The 12,562-nt window shown below is 59.9% G+C and overlaps 3 protein-coding genes across 3 annotated transcripts; 2 read left to right on the top strand and 1 right to left on the bottom strand.

Annotated features, from left to right (window-relative positions):
• Positions 1–4,852: 4,852 nt before the first annotated feature.
• A1Q1_02199 (uncharacterized protein) lies at positions 4,853–5,986 on the top strand (the record flags this gene model as incomplete). The annotated part of the gene is made up of 1 exon (XM_014325144.1): positions 4,853–5,986. The coding sequence occupies one exon, from the start codon at positions 4,853–4,855 to the stop codon at positions 5,984–5,986; it is 1,134 nt and encodes a 377-aa protein (XP_014180619.1).
• Positions 5,987–6,721: 735 nt separating this feature from the next.
• A1Q1_02198 (calcium-dependent protein serine/threonine phosphatase) lies at positions 6,722–7,722 on the bottom strand (the record flags this gene model as incomplete). Its single annotated transcript, XM_014325143.1, has 3 exons — positions 6,722–7,046; positions 7,228–7,378; positions 7,671–7,722. 3 exons carry the CDS (start codon positions 7,720–7,722, stop codon positions 6,722–6,724), a joined length of 528 nt encoding a protein of 175 aa, XP_014180618.1.
• A 382-nt stretch (positions 7,723–8,104) lies between these two features.
• On the top strand, positions 8,105–9,871 carry A1Q1_02197 (ARF GTPase activator; the record flags this gene model as incomplete). Its single annotated transcript, XM_014325142.1, has 3 exons — positions 8,105–8,170; positions 8,416–8,534; positions 8,662–9,871. The coding sequence occupies 3 exons, from the start codon at positions 8,105–8,107 to the stop codon at positions 9,869–9,871; spliced, it is 1,395 nt and encodes a 464-aa protein (XP_014180617.1).
• Between the last annotated feature and the right edge of the window lie 2,691 nt (positions 9,872–12,562).

The raw sequence follows: 12,562 nt of genomic DNA, 5'->3' as shown, positions 1-12,562 counted from the left end.
TTGCGTTTGAGGATCGTGGATCACGAAGGCCGTGTCGAGGTCGAGGACTCGAGGGCTGAGGGTGCCAGGATGCTAGGGTGGTTGGGTGGTCGGCTGAGTCTGGAAGCAGGCTCGTAGGATGATGGCACACTGGGGAGTGCGATGGCACTGGAGGATTGATGCGAAGGGCCGGAGGGTGAGGGATGCTAAGGGTAGAGCAGAAGGGAGTAGGAGGGCAGAGGGAGCGCAAAGGAGCGAGGCTAACACTCTATTAAAAGCCCCTCTGTTTAACCCAAATTGGGAATAGAGCGGTCGCAGCAACGTCCACGGCTCTCTGGCACGGCTGCACGGCACGCCTTGAGGGTCCAATGCTGAGGGTATGAGGGTATGCGAGGGTCGAGGATCGAGGTCGAGTTCCGGCAGGGGTCAGGTATCAGATGTTCAGAGCAGGCTGATATGATTGTCTAAGACGCCGGATCGCTGGTCTTGGGTGACTGTTTGCAAGATAGATGATGCGATCACAGGATCCACCGTGTCGGTTGATGACGGAAGTCGGGTACTGCGGACACTGGTACACAGTCTGGGCTACGGCTCTGAGAAGTGACCGCCCTGCGAATCGATGAGGCTACAGAGGAGCATGAGATGACGAGGGCACGGGGACACCGGTCAAGGGCACGCGGGCAGGGTTCTGGTCGCGTGTGTCTGATGGACTGGAAGCAACCAGCTGGAGCGTCCAGCGAGACGCGCAGCAAATGTCTTCAGGACCGGACCAGGATACTACTCATAGGCTCCGGGAGCGAAGAGAATTAGGAGAAAGGTCTGTAGCCTTGATTGCTTTGGTTGTCCGGCGACGGACGTGATTGTACAGCGATACGGAGCAGCGCGTTCAGCCCGTGGTCGCCGTCCGAGACCGTTCTTGACGCCGGGAGTGAGCAGGCGTGAGCACAATGTACAGGTACAGGTCTGGGGTGACCGGGCCACAGACCTCCTCTCGTCCCTCCTTGGGCCTTGTTCAGGGGCTGCAAACTCCTGACATCTTCTGCAATTCTTTCAGGCGCACCCGGCTCGTCTTGGCCCCTGGATCCACTCCTCAGTCACAATCCACGACATGAACCACGGCCAGCGTCAGGCGCCCGGCAGCCACGCTTCAGACAGAGACAGAGGACAATCGGCGTGCCGAAGTTCGCCAAGCCATGAGCGCCATGAAAGCTCGTGGCTTTCACAGTACGGGCGTTGTGCTCGCCACATTCGCATACTCCCACTCAACCAGTGCAATTATCAGCGCGTGATAGAGTTGGCACGCAAACGTTATCGGCGACGGCTGACGGCCGCTTCTGTGTAAACAATGGCCATGTGTGTGTTGAGCGCTGTTCTGGATGTGTGTGTCTGTGTGGACTAGGAACGTCCGGGCGGCCCAAGCGTCGAACGCTCCTGCTCTTGCAATACTGCCCCATCTATTGCCGCATACTCTTGTCAGTTGGGCGCGGCCCAAGGTACTGAGATACAGAGCCTCGAGCGCCTACAAGTGAGACCGCGCCGTACTCGGCGGTGTCCTCTGACATGGTTGCCATGGCCACGGATTATGTCTGCAGAATGAGAGGGGATTGCTTTCGAAGTGCGATGCCCTCATCAACCCGTCAATCCGCAGTTACGACGCTGCGGAGGACAGCATCTGCGGCGTGCGCGGAGTCAAGAGATCAGCTGACGATCTGGCTGCAGAAGCGGATTGTCGGCGCAGTGAAGCGATGAGACAATCCGAACCGCGCACGCCTCGCGCTCCCCAGACGCACAGGCCACCGAAGCGCTGGGCAGAACGAAGCACACCGTACGTGCTATTCGCCACTGACACCGTATGCCCCGGTTGATACAGCTCTGTTGACGACCTCTGCCCAGCACGCGACCCACTGCGCTGCGCGATGTGAAGCTTGGCGGAGCACGCGAAGTCTTGGCCACTCGGTCTCGGCGGAGCCCAAACAAACCTCTCGGCGTATGTTACCAGGCGATCGTGGATCTCTGGGCAAAGTGAGCATGCACAAGCATCCCCTGCCACCCCGCTGGCTACTTGCTGGGCATGCGCTCGGCGGCCACCGGTGCCCAGCCGGAGGCTCGGGGTCCGGAGGGCCTCGAATTCTGGGTGACGCCTACTCCCTGGACAGGTGCTGCGCCGAGCGCATCCATTGGCTCTGTCCGAGCACAAAGGCCCGACACACCGCCACTGCCGTGGGCTTGACATGCGTTCGCCTCATGTGCATACCTTCGCCCTAAGGTCCCTGGCATACCTCGCAGTAAGCGTTTCTGTTCGCTGACGGCCAGCGACATGCGCTCACCGGCGCGTACCGGGCAGTCCAGGGTCTGCGCCGCAGTTCGCGACTTTGGGGCCTGCCTTCTGTCACAATGGGCTTCAAGGCCGTGATTGGCACAACCTGCCAGTGCCGCCGGCCTTTACTAGGGCTCAGCGCGTCGGACAGGGAGAGAGCTTTGGAGAGGGGGCCGGCGACATCGGCCATTTCAGCGGTCGCTCGCTCCAGGTCCGTCACGAAAGGAACTCCCGGCGCACCGGCGTGGTAAGCCCTCGACTCGGGCCTCGTTTCGCGTCGTGTCTGACGGGTCTGCCGGGCCTGGCGGGGAGTACGCAGCCTGTGATCTACCTCGGTCTTACTGAATCCCAAGTATTGATTCCCAAGCACTGTCTCAAGGACCCCCCCTTTCACAAAACTTCAGAGCCAAGGAGTGTTCGAGTGAACGTTCAGTTCAAGACCAAACGGAAGGGACTCAGGACGCTCTCGTCATTTGCTTGCAGTTACCATTGCGGTGCGGAATGCACGCCTCACTGACAGACTCAACATCGAAAGCCACCCGGAGCGAACCCGGAACCCGGCGCCACTGCACGGGCACTCTGCCCCGCAGCCCTCGATGGTCCGCGTGCTTATTGCTGTTGGGCAGGAGTCTTCAAGCTCGCAGCAGGGCATTATGCATGTTGGTTGCGAGCTGTGCCGCGCACCGTTTCTGATGCTGCTGAGCCCGCTAACAGCTCACCATGGAGCTGCGGTACCCCCATGCAAACCTGCGCATACCCCGCTCACATCACCCAGCACGAGTTCCATTGGCCGGCACCTCGCACTAGGTGGACATGTGGGGAACGTGATCTCCCTCACGCGCGAGCGCAGCTCGTACGCAGCCCGCCAAGTCATTTAGCAGGCCGCGGACCAACAAGTAATAGAAGGCGGCGCCGCAGCATTGAACACATGTCGGGCGGTGCAGTCAAGGAGCAAAGGAGGACAGGACATTGGGTGGTCATCTACTAGCGCCGCGCCGGGTGCGATCTGACACTAGACTGCGCCGGACCGGAGACGACTGGCCGCACCGCAGGGGTGGTTGAACAGATCTGTCTGCGCAGTCTGAGCGGCACTCGTCTTCCGCTGCTCTACACATGAAATCGTGTCTTTGTTACGACCGCTGCAGAGCAGTTTACATCGCCGCTGGAGGCCGTATCGAGGACAGCTTGGAAGCCGGGAGCCTGACCTGCACCTCCCGAGTACAACGCCAACAGTGGGCCACGAGCCGGAGGCACCGCCCGGGGAGGACGCCACTGACGGGATTGTGAATGCGCCTACGGGACGGCACCCGGTAGGTCCTATTGAGTACGAGACGCACCGGTATGCGGCGCACCTCGGCGTTGTCAGTGGACACATGCTCGTTCATGTACAACTACATCAATCAGTCTGCAAACACCCGCTCCTTTGCTCGGTTTAGAACTGCGCATGCCGATGACAGAAGGCAATGAGCGTCTTCGATCGTGATCGTAGCGAAATCAATGCTGCGCGTGGTTCCGCGCGCTCCATAAAGGATGGAGCAGGCGAACAAGAGGGCCAACGCGGTCAGCGGTCATGCGGCCAGCACTTGCAAGCCTGCGCTTAAGCCTGTTCTGGCTCGCCTGGCGGGAGCGACACCGTGCGCAAGTCTGCACGGTGCGCACGGAGCACCATGCACGGTGGGACCTAGTGCAGCCCTGCATGCAGTACGCTGAGAGAGGCTAGACGCCTGGGACGCTGCAGGCTGAACCAACCTGAACCACCCGGCCGGTCCAGGGTGAGGGTCCCCGACTGAATTCCGGCCGGCCTGATGGGATAGACCTCGCCCAGGGCGGCGCCAGGTCGTTTCCACCAACGTTACTTTCTTCCACTTTCACGCTCAGCCTGCTCATTATCCAGCCCAAGCGCCTCCCTTGATCCTGCATTCTGACCCCAGATGCTATCCACAGCCACACCTCAGGTTTAGGCCAGCCTGGCCGGCCAGAGTTCCAGAGAGAGCGCTGCGCACGCTCGCCCAGGCGCACTGGCAGGACCACCCGACGACCAGCCAGCCCTCCTCACCCAGGATCGCAACCTGGATTCCACAGGATCAACCTGCCCTACTGAGCTCAGCCTCCACAGTCTACTGACAACAGACTACAGCCTCCTGGCCGACAAGGTTGCAAGCCGGCCCGCGGCCCGAGCGCTGCACCGTCTTCGAACACTTACACTCCCGACTGACCTTGTCCTCCTCTCCATCGCTCTTCTCCAGCTCGTCTCTCCTCCGCCTCTCCGTCCCGCGTCCCCCTCCATCTCCTCCATCTTCTCCTCCCCCGACCTTCCTTCACTTCCTTTCGTCACACCGGAGAGAGACTGAGTCCCATCGGCCCTTGCCTTCAAGCTACCCACACTCATTATACCACCACGCTCATTCACTGTTCACCTCTGGCATTGTTACGACCCCCTCCTCACGCATAAGCTCTCGTTCACCCCGCACAACCATCTCCGCCATCGCATTCGACAATCCCCACCACTGTTATCTGTTTCTGAACCAACACAACGCAATCACATAACGACCCACCATGGCCCGTGTACCGCAACTGTACGCTATTCCCCGAGCGCAGCAGTCCCAGCACTCGCAAGTGGATGACCCATTCTCCGACCGCTCTGTGCCCTCTCCGAGTGACCGCGACTTGCACGCCCCTCCGGTCCACGATGAGAGGAACAGCACGAATCTGTCTTCGATCGGCGGTCTGCTCCTCGGCGGTGGCAACAACAAGCCGGCGTTCCGCGACGAGGAGGAATACGTAGGAGTGGACAAGAACTCTCTGCACGCGCGAGTCATGCGCGATATGGTCGATTCAGCTTATGAGCCTGCATACGACGAGCCGACGCCCAACTATGAGATGTACGACGACAACAAGGCGCGAGCGAGCCGCTCTCTCAACAAGGCTCCTGCCGGTGGCTACGAGCAGCCGGGTACGCCGACACGCGCGAACCTGCCCAAGCTGCAGATGCCCACGCCCTCTACCCCGACGAGGCAGTACGCTCAGCTTGGCCCGCACGGCCCGCCGACGCCGAGCACGCCGACGCACCCCAACGGCAATGGGGCGCCGATGGGACACCCCATGTTCAACCCCACCCCGATGCACCAGCCGCAACCCCAGCGGCCGATGCCGAAGGTGCTCATCCCGCACGACACGGGCACGGTCGTTCCCCCGAACACGTTGCCTGTGTCTCCCATGCTCGCGGCTCCTCCTCGCGCGCACTTCTCGCCGATGACTCCTCCGGCCTCGCCTTCCTCCAAGGCGATCGGCGCGATCGAGGCAAACCTCAACTCGCCCCTGTCCGGCTTCGACAAGATGCGCGAGAAGGGCACCTGTTTCCGCGAAGGCGAGGACGAGGTGCTGACCTCGTTCTCCCCCCGCATAACGGGTGAGGGAAGGCCGAGGCCGCGCCCCCGCCAGCCGGGAAACCCGAACGGACGCAAGTCGGCCTTCCGACCGCTGTCGACCGTGGACTTTTGGAAGCGCATGTCCGTCGTCGCCAAGACCCACGACCCGCGCAAGGAGTCGGAGTGGATGAAGAGCAAGAAGAGGTCTATCTGGAAGAACCCGATGTTCGTCATCCCGCTCGCCCTCACGATCATCGCGGTCATTGCCGTGATCGCATGGGGCGTGCACAAAGTGCAGAACACGGAGAGTCAGATGGGATGATCTCTCTCGCTTTCGCCCCTTGTTATTGTACCCTCTCGTCTCATTTGGAGCTTGCTCACGATGCTGGCTCAAGCCTCTCGCTCGCGGTATCCGCTCCCAATCCGCCACCCTCGGCCCTCCCTCCTCTCTCCATTACGTTGCATGCCTCGCATTCATTTCCCCGCACTTCATGATCTTGATTCGATTCGCTTGTTGTCCTGGGTCAAAACTCAATAGCTGGTCTCTTGTCGTGTTCCATACCCGCCCCTTTCCTATGTGACTGATACCCGTTGCCGACTATGCGAGCTGCACTTCCTCGCGATCCGATACCTCTACGCCTCACATTATACCCCTCATGGACGACCAGCTTTCTCACTTCCTTCTTCGTCATCATACGCTCATTCATTCCACCCACAGACTGTTGTTAGCAGCACGCGCACGTCCAATAGAGTTGTAAATCTAGCACATCGAGATGAACTCTGTGTAGGGTATTGGACGGCTGGCCGACATGTCATGATGTTCATGGAAGGGGAAGAGCTAAATATGTACAAACAGTGGTATCGGCCTCGAGGGGCGGGGGCGGGCAGGTGCGGTCTGTCTGGCGGCGTCGCTCATCGACGATAATCGAGTCTATTCTCCTTCAGCATAGGGAGCCGAAGCGTATCTGCAAGTGACGCTGGCACTGGTGCACCAGCGGTGCTTGCGTTCACGCTCGCTCTACCGGCGCTCGTTACGCTCACATCCGTGTGTGCGCGCTTAGAACAGGTCCTCGAGCGTCATCTGCTTGACGATGTCGGTGGACGAGACCATCTCGGTGAACTCCTCGAAGGAGAGCTTGCCGTCCTGGTCCTTGTCGGCCTCCATGATCGTCTTGTCGACAATCTGCTGCAGCTGCTGGTCCTTCAGGTTGTTGCCGACCATCTGCTTCAGCACTAAGTACAGCTCGCCGTTCGAGATGTACCCGTCCCGGTCCATGTCGTAGACCTTGAACGCGAACCGCAGCTTCTCATCTCGTCCGCCCTTGGAGGAAAAGGCAGAGAGACCGCCGACAAACTCCTGGAAGTCTACCGTACCCGAGCCGCTGTAAAGTCAGCTGAAAGTATCGACAGAAAGCTGATCCGCGCAGTTCGTTCACGCCACTGTGGTGCGCGGACGGCGACAGTGTGCACACAGCTCGCAGACGTAGCAGCTCAACAGCTTTCACCAGCTGCAAATGTCCATTCGTCGCCACCCGCGCAAACCGCCGACTATTTCCTACTCACTCCTCGTCGAAGATGGCGATCATTCGGTGCGCCAACGGGTTGTTGGCGATCTGGGGGATCTGCAGGAACTCGTCCTTGTCAATCGCGCCAGATCCGTCCTTGTCGAGCTTCATGAACCGCTTCTTGAGACGGATCAGCTCGGGAGCCGAGACTGAAGGTTTCGATCACACCAGGTAAGCAGCGAGGAAGGTCAATGTCCAGTACCAGTACGAGCATTCCAACCGCAGAGTTGGGGAGAGAAGATCCGCAAATCCAACCAGGCAAGCAAGGAAAACGTTGTCGCCCGGACCGATCGCGGGCATGCGAGGGGTCGAGTGTTAAAGTCGAGCGGCGGCGGACATCATTCGACGAGGCAGACATCGGTCACGGGTATCAGAAGCCGGAGGGGGTTGCGTGTCAGCACTTGCACAGCAGCAGGGCATGGAGGGGACGATGCGACGTACAGTTGGAGTTCTTCTCGAGGGTGTTGAAGACGCTTGACTCAGCCTGGCCCATAGTGATAGATGTGTGGAGATGAAGAAGTCGATGTCCAGCAGTGCAATCTTGGTCAGTCGGTCGTGGCCAGGATCAGGATCGATGGAGGTCAGTGCACGCGCCGCGAGCCCAGGCGATGTGCCCTGGCGGCGGTCGTGTCGCTCGCCGCTCGCAGAAGGTTGGACGCGGGTGCGGACCGTTGTTACAGACTGTCACGTGGAATTGCCCCCGCCAACATCCATCATGGCGAGTAGACGTGTCCTCCAACGCAGGCAATGTCCGCACGGCTCGACGCTGAACCGCTGTTGTTGCTCTCTGCCCTTCTTCACTCCCGTCTTCGTCTCCGTCTTTAGACGCTTTTGCTTACTTTCGAACGACCAGCTCCGTTACTCCGCTCTGTATCATGGACCCGACCAAGGCCCAGACCACGGCCGTCTTCGCCCATCTCAAAAACCAGAAGGCTAACAAGGTGCGTGCGCGGTACCCACGATCGGTGTAATAGCGATGGGACAGCGCGGCGCGATGACCGGAGAAAGATCAGGCGACAGGAGTCCAAGGCTCTTTTCGTTGGTGCATGCTTGGACTGCAATACGAACGCCTGCGTGCTGCTATCTTGCTCTGTTGCCTCAACATCAGCCACTCCACAGTTGCCATTCTCTTATCTTCAGCGCCGTTCTTCACCTTCTACGGTCGCAACTCCAGCTGACAAGACAGACCTGCTTCGACTGCGGTGCCAAGAACCCCACCTGGACTTCTGTCACTTTCGCTATCTATCTCTGTCTCGACTGCTCCAGTGTTCACCGCAACCTCGGTGTGCACATCTCTTTCGTCCGGTTAGTATCACGCTAAGAGCATCATGTGGGACCGTGTGTTCTATCGGGACGGGACTTACCCTGTCCGATCGAAGGCAATAAGTCCTACAGAACGCTGCATCTTCACGGCCATCATTACTGACAAAAGTTCTACCAACCTCGACTCCTGGTCTCTCCAGCAGCTCCGAGCACTCAAGGTTGGCGGCAATGCGTCGTTGAGCGAGTTCTTCACCAAGCGCGGAGGGGGCAACCTTCTTCCTCCTAACAACCACGATGCGCGCGCCCGTTACACCTCGAACGCTGCTTCGCTGTACAAGGAGGAGCTCCAGCGCCGCATCGCAGAGGATGCCAGGCAGTACCCCAACGGTATCCACATCGACGGCCTCGACCTTACGCCCATGGCTACGCAGACCTCGACTCCCGCTGAGAAGGATGACGACTTCTTCGAGTCGTGGGATAAGGCCAAGGCCACGCCCTCTCCCCGACCGAGCAAGCCTTCCTCCCCCGCCCCTCCCTCCATCGGTGCTGGTGCTGCCGCCGCCAAGCCCGCTACTGGACCGCGAACGGTTACCTCCTCGTCCCTCCGAACTGGTGGTGCCAAGCCCGCCGCACGACCCATGAAGCTCGGAAGCAAGCTTGGAGGCTCCAAGCTCGGAGCCAAGAAGGCTGCTGCCCCCATCGACTTCGAGGAGGCCCAGCGCAAGGCTCGTGAGGAGGAGGAGCGCATCAAGCGCCTCGGCTACGACAAGAAGAGGGAAGAGGAGGAGGCCGCGGCCCTGAAGCAGCGTGAGGAGGAGGAGCGTCGCAAGAACCAGGCTGCCGGTATCAGCAGCTCGCGTTCTGCTACGCCCCTGAGCTCGAGCCGCAAGAAGGTCGAGGACGACAAGCCTGTGCCCATCAAGCTCGGCTTTGGACAGATTGCCTCGACGGCGCCTCCCCCGAAGGCGGTTCAGAAGTCGCGTGCCTTCGAGGAGGACGCGGACAGCGACGCGAGCGGAAGCGCGAAGGAGCGATTCGGAAACCAGAAGTCGATCTCGTCTGACATGTACTTCGGACGAGGCAACTACGACCCGAACGCGTCCGCCGAGGCCAAGACGCGCCTGCAGAACTTCCAGGGTGCCACGGCGATCAGCTCGAACGCCTACTTCGGACGCGAGGAGGAGGACGAGGACGACCTGCACGGCGGCGAGGGCATGCTTGGCATCGAGGGCAACGAGACGTACCAGGCGCTCGACCGCAACGTGAGGGATATGGCGCAGAAGGTCATGTCGGACCCGAACGTGCAGCAGATCACGGACCAGATCAGGCAAGGCGCGCTCCGTTTCGGCGACTGGATGGCCAGCCTCGAGTCCAGATAAGTGCACGGTAGTGCTTAGAAAACTCACTGCTCCTTGCCAGCCTCCGGGCAAGGCCCAGTTATACCCCATATGTTGTCTTTGGTAGATATAAGCATGCACGGTTGCGCATCATCAGACAGCTGTTTCGCGTGTCATGTGTCAGCTCCAGACTCGGGAGGAGAGGATCCCCCACTTGGCTGACGCGAGAGTCAGCCCTACCCTTCATTACCCTTCATTGTAATGAGTCTGGGAGGCTTGCCCGGCAGTTATGCTCGCAGGCGTCATTGCGGCTCATGCAACGGCGGTCCCAGTCTGCCGTGCTTCCACCTATCTCATTCCTTTGAGGGGACAGAGAGCGACTAAGGCGGTGCCGACGAGAGGCGTCACGAGACCTAGATCGGAAACGATGTCGGAAACTAAGCATTAGCTCGCCGAACCCGCCGAGCTCCAAGTGGGTACGGAGTGGAATGCGGATATGCGGCGAATGGACTGGAGAGCTGAAAGTAGAGCGGACTGGAGAAGCTCAGAGGCCAGCGATACACTAGCTTCCGGTCAGATCATCGCTCCGTGAAGATGACGAGACCTGACCCCGAGACTGGCGGCGCCGAGTACGCCGATATCAACCTCAGGCGCAGGTGTCGGACAGCTGATGCCGGGTGATGACGGAGGGCAACCGCACCGACCTCATCATGCTTCTCCGAGACATTGTCGGGTTAGTGAGGAATAAAGGCGATGTTGGACTCAGTGTGCTCCGCGACATCCATTGAAGCTAGATGACGTTGAGGCGATGCCGAGCAACACCATGTGGACCCAGGAAGGGTCGATGAACAATGGGAGCGAGCTGTTGTCGAGTCAGCTATGCTTAAACCTGACTCAGCGATGGACAGCTGACAACGAGTGCTCGAGGAAGGCTGATCGTGGGGTCCAAGATCGAGGCGGTGCAGTGTCCGACATCCGACCACCGATAACTGCGCAGCAGAGAGGGCGGAGTGGGTGCGACGGAGTGTCTGTAAACCTGGCTCGCAACTGGAAGTGACCGTCGAGTGCACAAACATCGCCGAGAATACACCGCGCACACACGCTTGTCGCGTCGGGATGTTATTTTGGACCATTGGCTGCTGATAATGGCCACACAGACACTGACGCGGACACTGGATCCGCTCGGATCTCGATATATCGCAAGCGAGATATCTTTATCTTTCCATCGCGTCCGGCGGTTTTGCTGATTCCATATATTCCTTCTGCACCGTCGCCCGGCCCGCTTGGGGCGCGAGAGGGTCGGACGAGGCCGAGGAACAGCCACCTCGGTTCCCAGGTGTCCGATGAGCAGCTGATGCTGCCAAGTGCTTCTAGCCTTTTGCCCCGGCTCCACTGTGCCAAGCCATCATACATTGCAGAGACGATCGTCAGTGTCCTGCCATCAGTAACTGCGCAGCAACATGTGCTTGTGGGTGTGGAGTAAAGCGGTGCTGTTCAAGCAAGCAGTAGTGTGGAATGAGCGAGTGTGGCGATGTGAGAAGTGGGAAGTCGTGGGAAAACTATTTCGGGCGCGGTACAGAGGCTCTGTGCGCTGGGCGTTCTGTCGACAGGACCTCTTGCGAGGCGACAATTCGGATCGGCCCTGTGGCCCTTGTCGCCGCCCTTTGCTGCCATGCTGACGGAACCTAACAAATGTGCCGATGTGCAGACGGTCCGGCCATGGCTGCGCAAGTGTAGACACGGCGCCGTGTGCTGGCTGAGCAACGGCGCGGTACTGCCGGTTAGCGTTATGTTGCTGCGGGATCGATCGATCATCGCCGTGTGACTACGGTGAACGCTGCCCCGCCCGGCGCTGACTGCGATAATGGGACGGAGGGTCTGCCAACTACGGCCGTAAAACACGCTAGCGGCGTCACCCTGGGTGCCTGCATCCTGTGTCCGACGCAAGCAGTTTATCTTGAGGTTGACGGCGCGGCGCGGCGCGACACGAACAATTTGTCCAGTTGGCTGAGTGTGATGCGCACGATCGCACGCGACAGGTCCGGTGTACCGGTGTCGATGGCTCGGTGGAGTGACGTAGGTTTCTTACGCGCAGTGGGGAGCAAGTTGAGGGGGGAAGGGAGACGACTCAGGGTTTAACATCTGCCAGCCCTGGAGCTTAGGAGGATCGCGAGAATCACATGCTGCGCTTGAGCTTGCAGACACGGAGAGGATGGTGGGCGCCGAGCCGCGCGACACTTATTTTTAGCCCACGTCGACCGCTCCCTGGCTCGTCGCTGGCGCACACCCTGAGAGTTGCCCATTCTGCCGACGGTAGCGAGTCAACTGCGGCTCTCCCCCAGACCCAGAGGCAAACACCTTCCACACCGAGAAAAGTGCAAATCAAGCGAAACCGCAGCCCACGGCCAGCATCCTGGCTTGTCCTGGCCGTCCTGGGCCTCTGACGGCGAAAAATGGGACTCGTCCTGCTCTCTGCACGTAGCGCCCCTGAGCTAGACTCCCAGCGACCCACAGCTCGCCCAGCTGCCAGTCGGTGTCGCCTCCCTCCGCGTCGCTCCTCGTCGCGCTGCGTGCACTACCACCCTGGTTGACTTTCGCCTGTCGTCTCTCTTTCTCTTCTCTCTCCTCATCACTCTTCGTCACCTTTCCCTTTTAACGACCTGTTCTATAGCTCTTCTTCCTCGCCTCCGTTCTTTAACCCCTTCTCGCTGCCACGACACCCCGTGCATCGTT

Source organism: Trichosporon asahii, assembly GCF_000293215.1.
Source record: "Trichosporon asahii var. asahii CBS 2479 unplaced genomic scaffold scaffold00050, whole genome shotgun sequence".
NCBI classification, from domain to species: Eukaryota; Fungi; Basidiomycota; class Tremellomycetes; order Trichosporonales; family Trichosporonaceae; genus Trichosporon; species Trichosporon asahii.
This window is presented reverse-complemented; position numbering and strand designations above follow the sequence as displayed.